The sequence below is a fragment of the Mauremys reevesii genome, linkage group 16, assembly GCF_016161935.1.
Source record: "Mauremys reevesii isolate NIE-2019 linkage group 16, ASM1616193v1, whole genome shotgun sequence".
NCBI lineage: Eukaryota > Metazoa > Chordata > Testudines > Geoemydidae > Mauremys > Mauremys reevesii.
The window spans coordinates 9,769,133-9,790,054 of record NC_052638.1 but is presented as its reverse complement, the minus strand read 5'-3'; the positions used below and the strand labels follow the sequence as shown (position 1 = coordinate 9,790,054).

Below are 20,922 nucleotides of genomic sequence, written 5' to 3'. Positions count from 1 at the left end.
TGTCGACCATAGAGGTTTGCCCAGATGCAGCTACATCCCTGGCTGGAATCGGGGAATTCAGCAGATTAGGCCAGGCCTTCCGCTGATGTAAACCAGGAGCAACTCTCTTGGTGTCCATGTAGTCACACCTGATGCAACTGAGAGGAGAATCAGGCCCTCTATAGGCAATTAGCCAACCTAGCTCTAGAATGATGATTCCATCTGGTGCCAAATTCTCCTTTCCAGTTACTGGTGGTGGGATAACTGAACAGAGAATCTGCCCTTCCCCCATGTTGAATTTAATGTTGATCATGGATTTCACAGACTTCAAGGCCAGAAGGTACCTTTATTGTAATCTAGTTTTACCTTCTGCATAACATAGGTCCTAGAATTTCCACCACTGATTCCTACATCAAGGCCAATAACTTGTGGTTGAGCTAGAGCGTAGCTCTTAGAAAGAGCCATCCAGTCTTGATTTAAAGACTCCCAAGTGATGGAGACTCTACCACATCCCTGGGTGAGCTGTTCCGGTAGTTAATTACCTTCACTGTCCGAAATGTGTCCTATTTCCACATCGATGCCCATCCTTTGGTTGGATATGAAATGGTGGCTATAACGGTAGAAGAGAAGAATGGTTCAGTATTTAGGACACTTGATTAGACCTTGGGAGATCTGCTCTTCACAGATTTCTGTGGGATCATGGGTAAGTCACGCAGCTGCTCTGTGCCTCAGTTTCCCCTCTGTACAGTGTAGGTAATAGCACTGCTCTGCCTCACGGGGGTGTTGTGAGGAGAAATACGTTAATGATTGTGGAGCGCTCAGATGCTCCAGTGTTGGGGGACCAGATAAGTACCTTGGATAGGCAGCGGCAGAACAGTTTCTGGAAAAATATTTGGTTCGTTCTGTGACAAACATAAGGCCAATAGTGCTCCCCGAACGATGTTTTGTGTTGCAGGTTATCTGTCCCCACAGCACTTTCATGAACAAATGCCTCTTTTCTGTACCGTTGCCTCTGTACTAGATGTTTGCCCAAAGCAGAGTTTGCTGTGGATGGAACCAGGAAACGTGCAGAGGAACAGTGCTGTGTCTATGATTAATACAGAGTGGATTTGGAAGGCTGCAAGGTTGTTATTAAAACCAGGTGTGGGCTGGTGAGCCCACCATGCTGTGTGAACAGGGATGAATGGAAAACATTTTGTTTTGTAAAATAATTCCAGGATTACAGTATTTGTTTACTCAGTAAATCAAAGCGGCTGATCCAGTGTTGCAGGGGGGTGGGAGGGAGGGAAAATTAGAGTCAGTAGCTAAATCTGTCTAGTGGGCTCTTCCATCTCTAAAAGATTTATTTTTAAAACTTCTTATGATGCAGTTTTGAGCACTGGGTATTTATCAGAGCGGGTAGAAAAATGCTATGTATTTTCTGTGAAAAGAAACTTTTTCATCTGGTTTGACTTTTTTGTGGAATTTTTGATGAAACTAAAACTGAAAAATGTTTGTTTTAAAAAACCCCACAATGTTTTTGGTTTTCAGTTTTATTCTCCGCAATTATTTTTTTTCTTTTTTCCCTGAAAGGAGGAAAAAAGGAAGAGAAGAGGTAGAAAAGGGGAAAAATTGTTTTTGATTTTTTTTTCTAATTAAAAAAAAATCGGAACACTTTCACTCAAATGAGAAATTCCTGTCATTGTCTGTTTTGGTTGACAATTTATTTTTCATCAAAATATTTTTTGAGGGGGGAAATATTCAGCTAGCTCAAGGGTGTGAATTTTTTTTTAAAATGTCAAAGTGGCTTAGGAGGCTAAATGCCATTTTCAAAAGAGAGGCCTGGAGAGTCGGTCATGTAAAATGCAGACAGGTGCCCAGTCGGGACTTTCAGAAGCTCCTAAGCAGGTTAGGTACCCAGCTCCCATTGAAATCAATGGGCCTTAGATTTGTAAGTCACTTTAGGCCAAGATTTTCAAAAGTGATTTTGGAAACCTTGTTGAGTGGGTGCCCAATTTCAGATGCCTTTTTGTTATAAAATTCTGAGCATCCGCCCTCTGAAAGTGTCTTAAGTTGGGAACCAATAACATGAGGCACCCAGATCACTAGTCACTTTTTGAAAATCTCAGTTTTAGCCACCTTTCACGCTGCTGTGTATGGCTGCATTGAAATGCCACTTTTACCAAATGCTGCTTTTACTTTTTGCAGCTGTGTTCAAGGGGTGTCGAGTCTCAAGGGAGGCCATGTACCTTTGTATAGCCATTCACACTAATGCTACCACCCTGAGCTAGAGGCATTGACGCCCACCGGGCACTGCTGGAAAGGACTACTCAAGATGCCGGGCAATGGAGACGCTTGCCCATGGTGAATCCATGGCAGAGATCCCTACGCCAGCTATAGCAACAGTACATAAAGTGGACTATTTTTGTTTCTTCCAGGAGTGGAATAATATCGTTTTCTGAAAGCTGTGCTAAACTATGGGGCAGTCGCTTTTTCTACCAGTGCTATCGTGGATCTTGAACTTAGAAGTTGCTGGGCAAAAAGTGACCTACAATTAGACTTGCATGCTAACATATTGTAATTACCTAAGACGTGAAGTGCTCAGTGGTTGTGCCCACGTATAAATAATTGACTGCAATGGCATTTCTCTTGATTTACACCAGTGCCACTGAAATCAGATATGCTTTCGTTCCACCCCAGGTGATTGCGATTGGTGCCGGAGTCCCTGGATAACATTTTTATGGCCTGTGTTATGCAGGAAGTCAGACTAGATGATCACAGTGGTCCTGTCTGACTTAAAAATCTTCCCCTAACGAGGCACTGGCTACAAGTTTATACCCCCAGATTTACCCTCCTTAAAGGAAGACCGATCCCATGTGCTGTCACTGAAGGGCGAATATACTAAATAGTGTATTATCATGCGGATGAAATAGAAATGATTCTATAGTCCTGGTGGAGGGAAATCTGTCTGTCTCCTTTCTTAATCCAGTTTTTAGCAGCACAAGATTTTCCACTGATAAACAGCAGCTCTTGGTAATCAAAGTGATTAGCTTTTTATTGTACATATTGGGAGGAGGGTGATAGAGGGGAGACTGGGAGGGGGGTAGGGTGTGGATATCTTAAGACAGAAAACTGCTCCCCCTTCAAAACAGAAAATAACCCAGACTGCATCTTGTCTCTTCTTATGTGCAGAGCCAGCTGAAAAAGTCAGTGGCAAGAGAACCAATTTATTAACCTGGTTCTCTTAGCTGATGTTGGGCTTCCTTGTGCATTTCCCCCTCTCTCTCCTCTCTAGTAAGAGATGAGAAATGTTTTCTCTGGGATACAAGGGGTCACTTTCTTGTGATTTCAGTGAGTGGGGCAGTAGCAGCCACATCAGTTGAACCAGCACCTGTGCATAGGATGCTGTGGGCATAATTCTCCATTGTGTTACTCCAGTTTTATGCCGATATAACTCCACTGATTTCAGTGGCATAAAACGAGGGATGTCGTGGTGAATCGGGCCTTTCGTTTTGTTTTGGAATAAGATTTTTTTCTCTTTATTCCTTAACACTGTGGTGGGCAGGGTGTGGTGGAATGGCCATCAGTAGAAACTGATCAAGTCTTGACAATAGGCTGTTGGAGATGGACTTGGGATCCTGCCCCAGTGATCTACTGGAAGTCTCTCCTGGCCCTAGGAAGGCTATGGTGTTTTTCATGCCCTTGGCATAGGGGAAGGGGAGAGTTGAAGTGTAGATGCAAAGTGGCACAGGGGAAGGAGATGTCTTCTGTAATCTTTATTTTGACACAGAGGTGATTAAGGGCTTGTCTACACTACAGGTTATGTCGGTATAACTTATGTCACTCAGGAGTGCAAATAAGCCACCCCTCTGAGCGGCGTAAGTTACACCGACCTAAGCACCGGTGTTGACAGCGCTATGTTGGTGGGAGAGCTTCTCCTGCCGACATAGCTACTGCCTCTTGTGGAGGTGGTTTTATTATACCGACAGGAGAGCTCTCTCCCGCTGGCATCGATGGGCCATGCAGCTGGAGTGTTTCTAGTATAGACTAGGCCTGAGAAGGTTCAGGACCATCTGTCACTGAGTTCTCCTTGTCTCTCAGAAGAGTGGGTGCCAACTCCTTAACTTCCCTTGAGAGTAAAGCATTTTCTGAGGTTACATTTATAATCCTCTCTTCCCATCTCTCCTTCAAGCCTTGTTGTGCCTCAGATGTGCAATTTATGAGCTCAAGAGTTGCTTAATTGCCTGATGCCTTGTCCAGCTGCTGCTCCTGCCACATGACTGAAGACAACAGACCAGATCCTCAGCTAGTGTAAATCTGCATAGCTCCAGTGAAGTCAATGGATTTATGCCAGTTTACACATGAGGATCTGCCCCCAGGATCATGGAGGAAGCGTGTGTGAAAGTGGGAGGCCGGGACTGGAAGATATTAACGAGAAACAAAGTGAGACAAAGCGGTTGCTGTTGTAACTCTATTAGAGCCAATGGAGTGATGATAGGGATGAAATTGGACCAGTGATTCAATTTTCCAAGATTCATTTACCGACATGGGAGCTATGGCTGTGCAGCTGGAATTGTTACTTATTGTAGGGTAGTGCCTGGAGGACCCGTCTGAGATCAATATCCCATGATGCTAGTGTCACAGTTCAGGGAAGCTGCACCTATATTCCCCCGCTATGGTCTAGGGAGGGCACCCACTCTAGGCTCCAGGCTCCCCAACCATCACCTCTCTTGTGTAGAGACCCATGACATTCTCCCTCCTGACTGGCATTTTTCCAGGCTGCACAGTTCTCTACCTGCACTGTCATATCCCCAGCAAGTCAGACTGCATAAGTAGGGCAGTTTTGTCTTCTCTTTGGAGGCTATCCACAGTGTAATTGCTCATAGTTAGTTTGACACACAGCTCTTTCTAAGCAAGCATGTTTATTCTTAAGGTAAAAGCACTAAGGAGATAACATATTAAAAGAATCTACATGGCTGATAAGAAGCTTGCCAGAGATCACCCCAGCTCCAGCCAGGGCTCTGGCAGGTGATCAGTCCTTCAAACCCCACCAAAGGTTTTTTTCCCTGTGGTTACAAGTTCATAACAGCTGTTAGCTCAGAACAAGCACCCCGGTGAATCTGAGAGTCACTTCTTTATACAGTTTGGGTCTTTGAGCGTCAGAGTCCACAACTAAGTAATCAGCCAGACAATGGTCCTCTCCTCAGGGCAAAGCTGCTAAAGCTTGGGTCTTTGCATAACCAGAGTGAGTAATTTGCATTCACCTCCCCCCAGGTATTTCACAGGAGAACCCCGCTTAAACTTTGTTTGTCTAGCACATTGTTTAAAAGAGTCCCTTGAGGCTGATACCACGTCCCAAGGTTTATGCTGGCCAGATCTCCCCCCTAGAAAAGTTACCTACAATCCCACAGTAATACATAGACTTTGCATTTCAATGCAGTGAACTGCTACGACCCTTAATCTTCATTCAGTAAGGATTGTCCAGGCTGTTGCCATCCCTGACCCAACGAGACATACAGGGAGCTCCAGGCACAGCTAGGAACTCAACCCCGATTTCTTCAATCTCAGTCCAAGGGCTTTACCGGGTCAAAAGTCCTCTTGCTCGGGCCAATGCTCACGCCTGGTGCTGCCTTCGCACGCCCGTCCTCCGCCTCCCGCTCTCCCCGAGGCGGGGAGCAATCTCAGCGGTGTGCGCTATGGTATTTTGGATCGCCAGGGAGAGTGGGGTCAGTGTGGGGGGCAGACTCGCCGCTCCCCCCGCGAGCAGTCCTTGAAACAAATGTGTCTCCTTGGGAATCCTCCAGGAAAATCGGAGCCAGTCAGTTCTCCAAAGGAAAATACCGAACTGATGAAGTTAACAGCCCCATGATAACCGCCTGCCTTTGATAGCAGAGGTATAAATTGAGACCAACCCACCTTCCTGGCGTCTCCTTGATTCATATTGAACCAGCTACCTTTTGGGGGCTATCTGGGCCAACAGAAATCCCGCTGCGTACCCTAGCCAGCTGTTGAAGGAGTGTACACACTCCAGTTCTGTCTACACTGCAGTGTAAACACCCGGGGTTGGCCTGCGTCAGCTGACGTGGGCTGCGGGGTTGTCAGGTTGCGGAGTAGGTGTGAGGAGCCCAGAGCTTGGCCTCGGCTGACACAGGCCAGTCGCGTCTGTTTAACTGCAGCAGAGACGTACCCTCGGAGGCCTCGGCCATAATGTTGCTGCTTGAAATCCACCCCAGGGCAGCCAGGATGTGTAAGAATTGTTCCTCTCTCGTCGGTGGGTAGCTGCTGTGAAATGCGTTGCTCTCAGGTCCGATCCTACTAGGAGTGGGCTATAAAGCAAAGTTCTGCTCTGCGTGCAAACGCTCAGGGCTTAAATTCTCATAGAGTATTTCCTGGACCACCCCCCTCCTCCCAACATGCTATTAAAAACCCCAGGGGGCTGGAAAATATTTACCGGTGCTCTGCTCCGGACAGCACCAGCTCAATTTAAGCCCTGCAAACAGTGCAGTAGGGCTCAGAGCCAGGAGCCTGGGCTGAGTCGCTCTCCAGGGCACATCTGGTAAACAGCCACTGCTGTCTGCGAGAGAGGCCAGGGATTGAAAGGGCCTGGAGGACTGAACTCCCACTCGCTCTTAGAAGTCACCCTTCTACATCCAGGGTTGAGGGATATTGATGAGGCCATGTGGGGTTGGTGTACCTGTTAAATCCAGCACTTCAGACCCCAGGGCTATGAACCAGTCACCTCCCCCCGGACTGAATGCACATGATAAAATGTTAGCGCTTGAGAGCCAGATCCTCAGCTGGGGTAGATCAGTGCAGCCTCCTTGGCTCGGCCTTGAGTGCTGGGTGAAGGAGAAGTGGGAGAGGTTAGTGTCGCTGTTTGTTGTCCAGCATCCACCACAAAGAGAAATTTCTGCCCTGCAGCTTGACAAGCTCTGTGGTTTAGTAGACAGGGCTCCGGGCTAGGACTTGAGAGACCTGGGCTGAGGTTCTGTTCCTGGCTCTGCCCCTGATGTGCCATGCGGCATTGGGCAAATCACTTCACATCTGCTTCCTCTCCCCTGTCTTGTCCGTTTGGCTTATAAGCCCTTCTGTACAATACACGCTAGTTCCTTGAGGCCTCCGGATGCAACTGGAATAGCAATGCTGCTACTGAAGCGCCTAAGGCCCCTACTAGAGGGATGACCGGGAGCGAACCCGAGGGATGTGCAATGGAAGGATAGTTGTGCCCATCTGTACTGAGAAAAGCTCCTCCGCGGAGTCACTTACTGCCTCTGCTTTCAGGAGCAATAGCTGAGGTATGGGCAGCGGGGCAGGGAAAATCTCCAGGATCGGGCTCCTGCCAGCACTGCAGGACTGTTTGCGCTTTCGGGAGGCAGAGGCAGACAGACGTGGTGGTATAAATAGAACAGGTCTGGCTATTTTAAGGCTTTGATTGCATGATGTGTGTATTTAAAAAAGAAAAAAAGAGGGGGCAATCCAGTGTTTTAACTGTAACTGGAAAAACAGGCTTCAGGGGACAGAGGCGACCGGAAGAGCCGACACTTGCAAATGTCAAGCCACCTTTTCCTGGGGCAGATACCCCCTTCTGGGATGGATGGGGCGAGAGGATTTTCTCCTCTTGTTCATTTAACTACATACACTCGCCTCGGAGACTTTCCGTGTCCTGGGTCCTTTTTGAAATCCCACATTTCTCCTTGAAATTGCAATCCGTTACGTCAGGGTAAACCAGACTAATCCGTGACACTGTTAAGTATCAGAGGGGGAGCCGTGTTAGTCTGGATCTGTAAAAGCAGCAAAGAATCCTGTGGCACCTTATAGACTAACAGACGTTTAGCAGCATGAGCTTTCGTGGGTGAATACCCATTTCGTTGGATGCACTGTTGTAAGTGAGATCAGAGTCAAGCCCTGGGAAGAGAAATAATGTCTGAGGTTTTGGAAGCATTGGGGTGTGTAAAGGGGAAATTAGGCTTCTCTCCTCTTACTTCCCGACTGGTAATTGGAATCCTCCCCCCGCCCATGTTGGACCTGACATGATGGCCCCTCCTCTGCTTGTCTGTACCTGTCAGTTAAATAAATGCAATTGATGCCTATCAAAGAGCTCAGATTTTTCCAGCAGGAGTTAAAATTAAGCCTATTGCAAGAGTGGCTTTTAAATGCTAGGCAGAAATCGTGGCATCCTGGACAATGAGGCTAGAGGAATTAGAAAACTTTGGGGGTTTTTTTTTCCAATGTAGAGTGAATTTCAGTCACCACAGCTGTGCGGATCTGCTTGTGGGTCGAGCAGACCTGTGCGCTGTGTATAAATGCCTGGGTATGGGTGGGCATATGCGATGTACATCACAAAGCATGTGCTTTGTGATCCTTGGGGTGATGTTCCATATGGTGCTTGGTGGGGAGGTTTTCCCCTGCTCTTTGTTCAGACCTCTTACCGCAGCTGGTGCGTTAGTGATCGTACGGGGACAGATCTACAGCTGGTGTAAACTGGTGCGGCTCCATTTACACCAGAATGGGATGCGGCCTGTTGTGGATAATGGCAAGTGTGCCTGGACAGATCTCGGTTGTAGTTGCAAGCCAGAGGCAATGGAACAGCTAGTGTGTGAATGTTCTAAGTTCAAACTCTTAGCTACACACCTGTATAGATAACAACTTCGATGTGCCTTTCCAACCTGCCTCATTTATTGTGTGTGACTGGGGAATCCTGCCAGAGGCAAGGTGGTAGGAGAACAATGAGTCATAATACTGAGCTCTTAGATCGTTCTTTTTATCCATAGATCTCAAAGAGTGGACATTATTCTTGCCTTTCAGTTAGGGAAACTGAGGCACAGAAGTGCAGTGAAGTAGCTCCCTGAAGGTGCAGGCTGGTCGCAGTGCCTGGAGCAGAGCCCAGGTGTCCTGCCTTCCAGTCCAGTGCCCTGTGCACTGACCCCTGTTGTCTTTGCTGAACCCGGGGCTTGATTCGGCTGGTTGAGACAATGCCGATTGCACATCTTTGGTTGGTTTTTTGTTTAACTGTCTGTGACCTGTAACCAGTGAAGGAGACCCCATCCCCATCTCTCCTCCAGAAATGAACAGTCGGCATTAGTATGCTCGCAGGTACAAAGATTCAACCATAAGCGAACAGAGCTAGGAGCAGGCATAAACCATTGACCTTTCATAGCGTAGGAGCACAGCTGGCACAACTGGAGAGAGCGGTAAATAAAGGAGGACGAAAATCACATTTTAATGCCCTGCCATATGGAAGCAGAGAGAGTTTAGCAGGTTAGGAGAAGGTGATATTTACGTTTTTGGAGTGGCGGTTCCATGAGCTGGTCTCAAAGACCAGGAGTATGGGAGGGATACTGGGTTAAAGACTTCCTCTTGCCTGAAGCTAGGAATGGATGGCAGGGGATGGGTCGCCTGGAACAAATAGAACAGGTAATCACCCTCTGAAGCACCTGGCATTGGCCACTGTCAGAGGACAGGATACTGGGCTAGATGGACCTTTGGTCTGACCCAGTGCGGCCGTTCTTATGTTCTCCCTTTCCTCCTACCCCAGGGATCACTTGTAGGCCTAGTCAGCAAAATGTTGTCCCCTCCCCACTGCCTGAAAAATTGAGACTCTTTGTCAAGAAACCAGAAAACCCAAAAGTTTGGGGGGGTTGAAATGTGACCCAAAAGGAGATGCTTTCTGCAAAAATGTTCATTTAGTTGAAAACCCAATTGTCTGTCAAAAAAAAGTTTAAGCGGAAGATTTCTGCCCCGTTTTAATCCTGTGCATCTTTATCAGCACCTGCAAATCTCTCCATTCTCCAGGTCGTGTCTCCTGCCCACCGTCCCTCTCTCTCTCCCTTCTTTGTGCCCATCAGTGCCGCTCTGTAACTGGGAAGTGGAGCTGCTCTTGCAGAAATCTGTCTATTTTTCTTCCGCTCAATGTCACCAGAGCTGGGGCTCAACCAAAACCCTGCACCTGAGCATCCCCAGTTTGGGGGAGGATTTAGATTCCGATCAACTCTTCAAAGCTGCCCCCTTGCACCCCCTGCGTATGAGCTCAGCCCAAGGAAACAGGACCAATCCCAGATATCACCACACAGCTGGTACGAGTGATTTCCATTCTCCTCCTGCCCTGGGCCCATTTCTCTACAGCGTGAAACACAGTCGTGAGCCTGTTCCCTCCCCAGCACAGCAGTGAGTGCCAGTGCCAGGCTTACAGTGGTGCCAGTGGCACCATGGAGCCGGGCCCATGCTCAGAAGGGGCCCTGGCCTGCTCTGCTTGCACTGCGCCCCGAGACCCTGCCAGCCCGCCGGCTCCCCCTTTCCTGCCCACCACTTGCTCCTCTCGGCCGGCCGAGGGCTCCTCCCCACCCGCCGGCTTCTCTCTGCCTCCTGGCCGGACCCCAGTGCACCTCCGGCTCCGGGCAGTCTCTGCTTCCCACCCCCCGGGGGGCCCCACCTGTCTCCCCACAGCTGAGCCGCCTGGCACTGGTGCAGAAGCCTGGCTAGTCCCAGACAGTTGTTTGGGGGGGCGGAGGGAACAGTGTGAGGGACTTGGCTGCGCCCCTCCAAGCAAGTGAAGGAGCCTGGGTGGGGCAGGCCCTGGCCTGCTGATCTCACCACTCCTGAGGGGCCGGAGTGATTCCCCGCCCCGAGATCAGCCCTGGCTGCGCTGGCAGCTCAGCTTGTCTATTACTACACAGTCACCTCCTAGCAGAGCCAGTGAGTGGGGCTGGGAGGCAGAGTGTAGGGGAGGGGGTCTCTGAGGGCCTGGGGGCATGCGCTGGGCTCTGAGGGGGCAGGGAAGATCTGTGGGTGTTGGTGCATTAGGGAGTGGAGTTCTGTGTGGGGTGCTGGGCATTTGTGGCAGGGTCTGGGTGGGGGCCCTGGGCATAGCGGGTCTGGGGGGGCTCTGGCCATAGGGAATCAGGGGGGTGTTCTGGTGTTGGATGGGGGCTGTGTGGCACGACATGGGCCTGCCCCCGAGGGGAAGGGACAGGCTGGCAGCACAGGGCCGGGTGGGCCATTGTGCATCTGGCAACTGCCAGTTTGTAAATAGTGCCCTCGCACTGGGCTGGGCAGAGCGTGGCCGCCCCTGCCCTGCCCCGTTGCTCCTGGCCGCCCCCTCGCTCTGGGGACCGACCCCCACCTGCCCTATGCTCCATTGCCCCCATGGAGGGCCCACAAATATGTTTGGCGCCGGGCCCACAAAAGGTTAATCCAGCCCCAGTGAGTGCTGCTGTGTGATAGACTCCTGCGCCTACCCAGTCCCAGCAGCAGTGTCTGAATGTAAGGCTGGTTACATGGGCTGCACTGAAACTGCCAAACAGAAGCCCTTTCGCTTGCCACAAACTCATGGAAAATACACACAGTTTAAATCTTATTTCCACCCTGGTGCCAAAAATCTACTGGAAGCTTAATTTAAAATGTACTTAGGAGCACTACACTGAAAAGGAAGGGCTGGAAAACTTCTTTCTCTTTCAAACTGAAATGAAACAGCAGAGACAGAGGGTGCGTGTTTTAATTTGCATTTTGGAGTTGAATGAACCCTTCTGGGTTGGATCATTAACGTAGTATCATCATCAGGTGTGTTGCTTCTCAGTGCCAGCTCTCCCTGAAGGTTAGCTGACAGGGGACATGGGACCATCCACTAGGACGGTGTGTATTTAAGACGGGCAGGGGCGGCTCCAGGCCCCAGCATGCCAAGCCCGTGCTTGGGGCGGCAAGCCACGGGGGGCGCTCTTCCAGTCCCCGGGAGGGCGGCAGGCAAGCTGCCTTCAGCGGCATGCCTGCGGAGAGTCCACTGGTCCCGCGGCTTTGGCGGAACCGCGGGACCAGCAGACCCGCCGCAGGCACGCCTGCGGGAGGTCCACCGGAGCCGCGGGACCAGCGACCGGCAGAGCGCCCCCTGCGGCATGCCGCCGTGCTTGGGGCGGCGAAATGTCTAGAGCTGCCCCTGAAGACAGGTATTGCATTCCGGGACTTCCACCTGGAAAAACCCCTTTGGCCTGATTCTCGCCCGTTTTGGCTCTTGTGTTACCATGATGTGAAATGCTGCCATATCAGAGGTAAAGGGCCCTGGGGCACTTAAACCGGCTTACAACTGAGCCTAATGGGCTGAGGTGTCACCGGAGGGGAGGGAAGTGTTCCCCTGTAAATCAGAAGGTTGGCCGCACCTAATCCCGGATGAACACCAGCCTGCGTTTGCTTTCTCTTGCTCCAGCCAGTAGCCCAGCTCCAGCCAGGTGAGGTGGCTTTAGTGGCGAGCGAGAAAGCCCTGCTGTTTAGAAACCCCCCCCACCCCCTCTCTCTCACACACACACACTTGAATCCAGCATTTGCTGCTACAAGCGGCTGGGTGTGGCAGTAAGTTTATCTTTGAATTAGGGGTCTGGTTATAAAAGCAGTTCACCATAGCTAACCCTCTGCTGTCTGAATGCTCCATAGGACCGTTGTCCCCGTTAGCAGTCAGTAGCTGCAGCGAGAGGCACTCGCTCCTGCAGGCTTTTCTCCTGTTGGTCTGAGACTGTTGCTAAGGCCCTGCCTTTGCTTCTCTGGGTATGTTTCCCACCATTCTTGTCCTGCAAGGTGGGGCATGGAACAGGGGCTGGTTATCTAGAATAGCAGACAAAAGCCTTAATCTTTAGGCAGGGGAGGGAGTAGAAAGTGGGGAACTCAGGTTCCACCAGCATCCTGGAGTTTCCTTTTCAAAGGCCTTAAACCAGCACTTCCTAAATCAATTGAAGACTCTTCTTGAGTTTCCCGGAAATGGTGCGAGTCCCAGGCTTTCTGTTTCTACCACCACATTAAGATCATGGTACATAAGAAGTTGAGTAATTACGTATGAAGCCTTCCTCCCTCTATGTAGCTGGTTCAAACCCAGCCTGGGTCAGTGCTGACCCAACAGCCTTATCGGTAGACAGATGTTCGAGGGTTATGGGCAGTGAGATGTGGCTCTCTGTCCAGTTCTTAGTGTGCAGGTCTCGATGTCGCCAAAAACAATGTTACATTTAACACAACTTGGCAGGTGTGTTGGCATTCTCAACAGAGAGGCTAATGGCTGAATGGGCATGAACAGGGCCCTACCAAACTCATGGTCCATTTTTGTAGATTTCATGGTCATAGCATTTTAAAAATATTGAATTTCACAGTTTCGGCTATTTAAATGTTAAATTTCACAGTGTTGTAATAAAAACGGCAAAGCATATGCAAAGCCCAGACTGAGCATTTCTCACACTGGGGGTCCCGACCCAAAGGGGTTCACAAGGCAGCGCCGCCGCCAGCAGCAGCAGTACAGAAGTAAGGGTGGCAATACTGTGACCCCTCCCCCCGATAAAAGCCTAGAGTGGTAAAAGTACACAAGGCCAGATTTCATGGGGGACACCAGATTTCATGATCCGTGACACGTTTTTCATGGCCATGAGTTTGGTACGGCCCTAGGCATGAACCAGTCATTTTACCCCCAGAGGTGCTGCTATTTCCTTTGTCCCTGCCTTGTGGATACACAGAGGAATTTCAGTTGTCCTGTCCATGCACAAAAATGGTACAGCTTTAACCATGCTATTGGAGTTTGTGGTAGGACCCGCCTAGTATGGGTGCAGTTTTATCTACCCCGGTGAACTCATTCCTATATGGAAGAGGGCATCGGCTACCCCAGTATAAGGCACCTTTATACTAATATAACTGTAGGCACGCTAGGGGGTGTTCCAGCTCAATCTCTGTTTTGGTAACAAGTCACATCCCTAACCAGAATGGCTATACCAATACAAAACCAGTGTGTCGACTGGGCCAAGGGCCGTCATTTTTCACTGGCAATAAAAACTCTTTCCTAAAAGCATGAACATCTGTACGTACAGTTTTTCGTGATTTACAGCCCTACTCAATGTTCCTAATTTTGAAAAACCAGATTTTACAGCTTTCAGAAAGTGTCAGCTCCTAGACTCATAGACTTTAAGGTCAGAAGGGACCATTGTGGTCATCTAGTCCAGGGGTCGGCAACCTTTCAGAAGTGATGTGCCGAGTCTTCATTCATTCACTCTAATTTAAGGTTTCATATGCCAGTCATACATTTTAAAGTTTTTAGAAGGTCTCTTTCTATAAGTCTATAATATATAACTAAACTATTGTTGTATGTAAAGGGAATAAGGTTTTTAAAATGTGTAAGAAGCTTAATTTAAAATTAAATTAAAATGCAGATCCCCTCGGACTGGTGGCCAGGTCCCGGGCAGTGTGAGTGCCACTGAAAATCAACTCACAAGCTGCCTTTGGCATGCGTGCCATAGGTTGCCTACTCCGATCTAGTCTGACCTCCTGCACGTTGCAGGCCACAGAATCTCACCCGCTCCTGAAATAGACCCCTAACCGAGTTACTGAAGTCCTCAGATCATGGTTTAAAGACTTCAAGTTACAGAGAAATTCACCATTTACGCTAGTTTAAACCTGCAAGTGACCCATGCCCCACACTGCAGAGGAAGATGGAAACCCCCCCCAGGGTCTCTGCCAATCTGACCCACAGGAAAATTCCTTCCCAACCCCAAATTTGGCAATCCATTAGACCCTGAGCATGTGGGCAAGAACTGCCAGGCTGATACCTGGGAAACAATTCTCTGAATTAACCAGATTTTTTTTTAAGTTAGATTTTGATGTATCACTGGTTTTCTTTCTTATATAATATTATATTATATTGTTAGTCCTTGGATTATTAAAATAGAATATTTAAAAATCTAGTTTACTGTTCATTTATTGTTGCATTTCTCTCAGCTTGGACAATGAGAATAAACTATTCTGTTTCACTGCTTAGTCTGTTTTTCAATCATTCACTTCTAGGCTCTCAGAAGAGCTGGTTAAATCTTGTGATCAACCTTTGAAGTTTTTTTGTTTTTGCTAAAATTTTACATTTTCCAAAAAGTGTTGGCCAGGAGAAATCTTTTAAAAATGGCCTAAGTCCCATTTCCAAAAGTGAAATTGGCTTTCAATGAGGCTTGAGCCCTGGTTTTTATAATTGAGTAGAGATTTTTGGCTGCCCAACAAGAGATACTTTAACACAGCCTGGCTTTTCAAAGGGTGGATGTTCAGCCCTTTCTGAAAATCAGGCTCCTTTTCAGGCCCTGCAGATTGGGCTCCCAAAATCTCCAGTCACTGTTTAAAATCTTGGTTCTTCAGTGCCTACGCCACTTTGGAGAATGTAACATCGACTCCTAAATCACTGAAGACTAGTCTAAACACAATACTGCTTTGGCTAGTTTTTGTTCGTACAGTCCCTGGTGTGGGTGCAGTTATACGGGTCTAAAGATGCCTTGTAGCAGTATAGTTCATTTCCCCTGCCCATACGGGAATAGTTACACTGACATAAAGCATCGTTTATATCTGTGGAGCTGCATCTACGCTGGCGGAAGCTGTACTGCTTTCACTGGAGCAGTAGAGTTAATGTAATGCAACAGCCCCAGCACCACCACCACTCCAGTGTGGGCAAGGCCTGAGACTCTGGAAAAATTTCTCCCCCTCTCTAGTGCTCATGCACGAGGCTGCAATGTCTACATTACAGAAGCTGCCAGGGAATGTTTTTGTTTAAAGCACTTTCAGTCTGATTTTAAAATCGATGTCGCGAAATAGCATCTGTTGGCCTTAAGCGTTGCTCTGACGTGGTTGAAATGTGGTGTAACAGTGTTCCATTGTCAGATACGCCAGGCTACAGGCAGCTTTTCTACCTCTGTTTGCCCAGCCTGCAGCGCCAGTTCCTGTCCTGCTCGTGGTGGGAGGCCTGCGTCCTCAGTTGGAAATTACCTCCTATGTTGATATGCCCCATGAATAGCTTACTTATTAGGTTAAATGTTAGAGCCTGACCTGAGCCTCTCTATATTTGTGTAAAGGGTGTAGCTGCTGACTCAGACACAGGACTTGCTGTGTGTTTTTTTTTTTCTAGGGTGTGGCCAAACCATCCTGTTCTAATTTAACTATTGGGTACTGGACATACGTTGGTTTATTTTTAAATGCCAGCACACACTTTGCGGCTCTGCAGCGTTGTGGCAAGAACTTAATAGAAGTGCTCGAGCAAGTCTCGTTTCTGTTCACTAGGATCTTCCCAGAATTGCACCTCTTTCCACCTCCTTCCCTCGATTATTATTGATGTTGGAGCCTTTCTGCTTCTTGTTTCAGATGACGCTGAAGCTAGACAAATGCAGACTAGGAACAAGGTGCACGTTTTTAACAGCGAGGGTAATTAACCATTGGATTAATTTACCAGGAGTTGTGGTGGATTCTCCATCTCTGGCAGTATTTCAATCAAGCTTGGATGCTTTTCTAAAAGAGATGTCTAGTCCAAACAGGAATTAATTCAGGGAAGCCCTATGGCCAGTATTACACATGAGGTCAGACTAGATGTTCACAATGGTCCCTTTCAGCCTGTTGACCTACAAATCATTTAGTCTGACCTTGTATAGAACACAGGCTATAGAACTTCAACCAGTAATTCCTGCAGTGGAGGGGGTTCTTTTTCCCTCGTGTGCGCGAACACTGAGCCCAAAACCATATGGTTGAGCAAGAGTCTCTCTTTGAGAAAGGCCTCCAAACTTGAGGAAAAACCAAGTGATGGAGTAATCACCATGCCCCATGGTGAGCTGTTCCAATGGTCAGTACATTCACTGTTACAAAAAAGAAAAATCTTCTTTTCAATTTTCTTACTTCAAGCTCTTGAGCTTTATTTCTTAATCTGCTGGTTATAATGTCTTCCGATATCGGGTATCTTCTCTCTGGTCACTTGGGCCTTCATGATGTAAACATGAGTAGAAGACACAGACAAAATAAAATGCTTGGAATAGATCAGGACAGGAAGCCATGTTCCAGGATGGAGCTAGTGTAAAAGGTTCAGACTCTGGATATTTTGGGTGCTCTGCTGCTGAAGCCTGAACTGACGTCGTGCTTGCTACAATAAGCCCACTGTTTGCTTTTCTGCCATGACTGACGCTTTCCTACATTCCCTTGTCTCCTGCAGATTGTCTGGAGTTTTTACTACCGGAGTCCATGGCGTATACATTAAGCCCCTCCCCCGCTGGGCCTATCGGGACCCAGTACTGTGTTTGCAAAGTCGAATTATCCGTGTGCGGCCAAAACCTTCTGGACAGGGATGTGACCTCCAAATCTGACCCGTTTTGTGTCTTATTCATAGAAGTCAATGGCAAATGGACAGAGGTAAGTCACAAAGTCCTCCTATTGTCTACCCTGTGCGCTTGGTGTGTACGTATCTTCATGGGTGTCAATAGCCCCACTGAAGCCAATGGAGCTACATGCGTGAGTGAAGTTATGCATGTCCTTAAATGTTTGCCCGATCAGGGCCTGAATGGACAGGAAATACAGAGTGGAGAAACTGAGGCACAGAAGGGTCAAGTGCCTCCATTTACAAATGTTCTCCAGACTGAATGGCTCGGTCAGTTAAACCCCACTATTTTCACAAACATATGCAATAAATGTCTATGTGGTGTAGTTTTGATTTCATCTGACTTCAGTAAAAGGGGGTAGGAAAATGAATGCTGTTTAGTGAGGGCTGGGTGAACAAGTGCAGGTAAAACAAGAAATCACCCGAACCTTCTCCCAATCAGAGCCACAGCTGCTTGTGCCATAGTTGGAACAAGTTAACACTAAAATATCTTCCGTGTTCCCCTGTGTCTGTCCCTGTAGCCTAGTCAAAATTTGCGGCAGAAGTACTGAAATACACAGACTCTTGTCTTAGTGCTTCCAGCTGGACAGGAAGCAGGAAGTAATGGGAATAGCATGAGCGCTTGTGCCCATGGGATATATAGCCCAGTTTTTAAGACACAACTGGGGGAGAGATTTTTCCAAGCTCTCTAAGCCCAGCAGGACACCTCGTTCCCATTAAAATGAAGCCAAGTTGTTTGGACAAGTGTCCACGTTTTTCCAGTGATCCCCTCAATTGTTTATGGTCTGTCGGTCTTTCATTTAGACACAGTCGCATGTGTCGGTGCCTTTTCATGTCTGATCAGTTTTACCTTTAAGAGGAATGATCAGCTAAGTGTGATCATCTCTGGTGGGTATTGGAAACTTCAGAACATTCCCAAGTTGGCCTGAAAGCCTCTGTATTAGGCATAAGTGATCGTCTCAGACCCACACTCGCGGGTCTATGTGAGTTCTCACTGTGATGCGTCTGGTTTCGCTGCCATTGAATTCATCTCGCAGACTTGTCCTCTCTTGTCATTTGGACAAAAATCTTAGAATTATGGTTACAAGGCTCAGAAATGTCAACCTCTGTCACAGTACAGTGAAGGCTTAAAATCATTCCTTAATATTCCAGAGCTGCCCGAGTCACAATCCACAGCCCTATGCAACGTGTAGCGGCTTGGGGCAATGCGGTCGTGATCCCTAATGGCTCGAGCCCAATCTGAGCACACTGCAATACTAACCTAATGTGGAGTCCCGGTGCCAAGGCCCTGGTTAGAATCCAGAGGTGCCATTCCAAGCTGGACCATGAGCTGTTTTTTGGAGCCCCAGCTAAGTGTGAAGCTGCTCTTTTGATTTGATTTAGCCAGTCATTGGGTCGGTATTAAATGTTACGTGATGGCGCAGGGTTGGCCTGGTATATTGGGTACTGCTGTTGATTTGCATTGTTCAGGGGGACTCTGGAGATGGGTTGTGTTTGAATACCTAGGGCCTCAGCCGAAGCCCAGGGAGGTCAATGGACTTGGGGTCAGGCCCTTAAGGAATTTCAGATCCATAGTTTGGGACAGCAGGTGGGGGCCACTGGGCAAGAAAAAGGAGAGGCACGAAAGTGATGAGGTTCAGTTCTGGGCTGTGGGAACTGCAGTGCAGTCAGTGACTCACTGGGAAAAGCCTCTGAACGGTTCATGAGTCTTGATCATGCTTGGCTGGATGAGAGGTATGCACCACACCTGTCACCTTTTATTGGAGGAGACACTGAGCAGAAGCTACATCTTAACACTATCATGGCTTGTTTCTTTGCCATCAGATCCAAACCCGAGGGCCACATCTGGGTGGGGAAATTGCTTTCAGGGCCATGAATGTAGGGCTGGGATGGGGGTTGGGTGCAGGAGGGGGTGCAGAGTATGGAAGGGGGCTCAGGGCAGGGGTTGGGGTGCAGAGTGTGGGAGGGGCTCAGGGCAGGGGTTGGGATGCAGGAGGGGTGTGGCAGGGGGCTCAAGGCAGGGAGGGCTCAGGGCAGGGATTGGGGTGCAGGAGGGGTGTTGGAGGGGCTCAGGGCAGGGATTGGGGTGCAGGAGGGGTGTTGGAGGGGCTCAGGGCAGGGGATTGGGGTGCAGGAGGGGTGTTGGTGGGGGCTAAGGGCAGGGGGTTGGGGTGCAGGAAGGGGTGTGGAAGGGGCTCAGCACAGGGGTTGGGGTGCAGGAGGGATGCAGTGTGCGGCAGGGGCTCAGCGCAGGGGGTTGGGGTGCAGGAAGGGGTGTGGAAGGGGGCTCAGCACAGGGGGTTGGGGTGCAGGAGGGATGCAGTGTGCGGCAGGGGGCTCAGGGCAGGGGATTGGGGTGCAGGAGGGATGCAGTGTGCGGCAGGGGGCTCAGGGCAGGGATTGGGGTGCAGGAAGGAGGGGCTCAGGGCAGGGATTGGGGTGCAGGAAGGGGTGTGGGAGGGGCTCAGCACAGGGGGTTGGGGTGCAGGAGGGATGCAGTGTGCGGCGGGGGCTCAGGGCAGGGGATTGGGGTGCAGGAAGGGGTGTGGGAGGGGGCTCAGCACAGGGGGTTGGGGTGCAGGAGGGATGCAGTGTGCGGCAGGGGGCTCAGGGCAGGGGGTTGGGGTGCAGGAGGGATGCAGTGTGCGGCAGGGGGCTCAGGGCAGGGGGTTGGGGTGCAGGAGGGATGCAGTGTGCGGCGGGGGCTCAGGGCAGGGGATTGGGGTGCAGGAAGGGGTGTGGGAGGGGGCTCAGCACAGGGGGTTGGGGTGCAGGAGGGATGCAGTGTGCGGCAGGGGGCTCAGGGCAGGGGGTTGGGGTGCAGGATGCAGGAGGGGTTCGGCGTGTGGCCTCTGGCCTGCCGCCACTTACCTTGAGTGGCTCAGGGGTGGCAGCTGCTCCCAGAAGTGGCCGGCACCATGTCCCTGTGGCCCCTGCGGGGTGGGGGTGGGGCAGAGGGCTCTGCGAGCTGCCCTTGCCTGCGGGTACCTCCCCCGAAGCTCCCATTGGCCGCAGTTCCCCGTTCCTGGCCAATGGGAGCTGCGGGGGTGGGGGTGGGAGGGGCAGTGCCTGCAGGCGAGGGCAGCGCGCGGAGCCCTCTTCCCCCCCTTACCCCAGGGGCCACAGGGACGTGGTGCCGGCCACTTCTGGGAGCAGCGCAGGGCCAGGGCAGGCAGGGAGCCTGCCTTAGCCCCACTGGGCCATGGGCTGGCAATCCCGCGGGCCGGATCCAAAACCCTGAAGGGCCGGATCCAGCCCGCGGGCCGTAGTTTGACCTCCCCTGTCCTGTAGCCTTATAGCTCGTGCCACCATGTCAACACTAACATCCTTGGGGAGAACAGAACTGAAACCAAGTTATTTCCCAGCAGTGGAGTTTGACAGGTCTAGGAAAGTTGAGAGGAAATATGAGAGAGTCAAATCTGATCCATTTGTGCTGGATGTTGTGCAGACCTGTAACAGGGGGATTGTGGCAGCAAAGAGCCTATCTTCTAAAGAAGGACAAGGTCAAAAGCCCAAGGGAGAGGAGGGGGAGGCTACCCTTAACCATTTTGAGAAGACAGGGTTGCATAGATTCGCAATTGTGTGTTTATTTGAAGACTTAGCCTGTTATCAGGAAGCCTGTGTCAGAAGGAGCACGTGGAGGAGGGGGAAACATAAGCCCTAAACCTAGAGGGAGAGAACTAGAATATCACTTCCACTCCTTTTAGCACATCCGGGAAAACACCAGGTGTGCTGCCCAGCCGCGATGAGCAGAGGTTAGCAGCTCTTGGGCAGTTCCTTTTGCAAATAATAATGTTGCCCATCAGCAAGGGCCAGCTGAGGTTCCTTAAAGAGAAACACGC

General features: G+C 49.8%; 1 protein-coding gene and 1 long non-coding RNA gene across 8 annotated transcripts in view; one reads left to right on the top strand and one right to left on the bottom strand.

The window, feature by feature from the left end:
• Positions 1 to 20,922, top strand: part of CPNE2 (copine 2) — a 172,684-nt gene that overhangs the window by 34,573 nt on the left and 117,189 nt on the right. For 5 of the 7 annotated variants that reach the window (XM_039503319.1, XM_039503317.1, XM_039503318.1 and 2 more), the window contains exon 2: positions 16,919 to 17,115. In XM_039503319.1, the coding sequence (XP_039359253.1) occupies positions 16,948 to 17,115 (168 nt within the window). In that variant the 5' untranslated portion in view covers positions 16,919 to 16,947. Of the gene's footprint in view, positions 1 to 16,918; positions 17,116 to 20,922 lie in introns of those variants that run through there. The other 2 variants (XR_005588916.1, XM_039503320.1) reach the window with 1 other exon arrangement.
• On the bottom strand, positions 491 to 20,005 carry LOC120384503. Its single transcript, XR_005588917.1, has 3 exons — positions 19,952 to 20,005; positions 9,239 to 9,354; positions 491 to 589 (listed from the first exon to the last, which is right to left on the bottom strand). It is a non-coding gene; the product is annotated as an uncharacterized LOC120384503 (long non-coding RNA).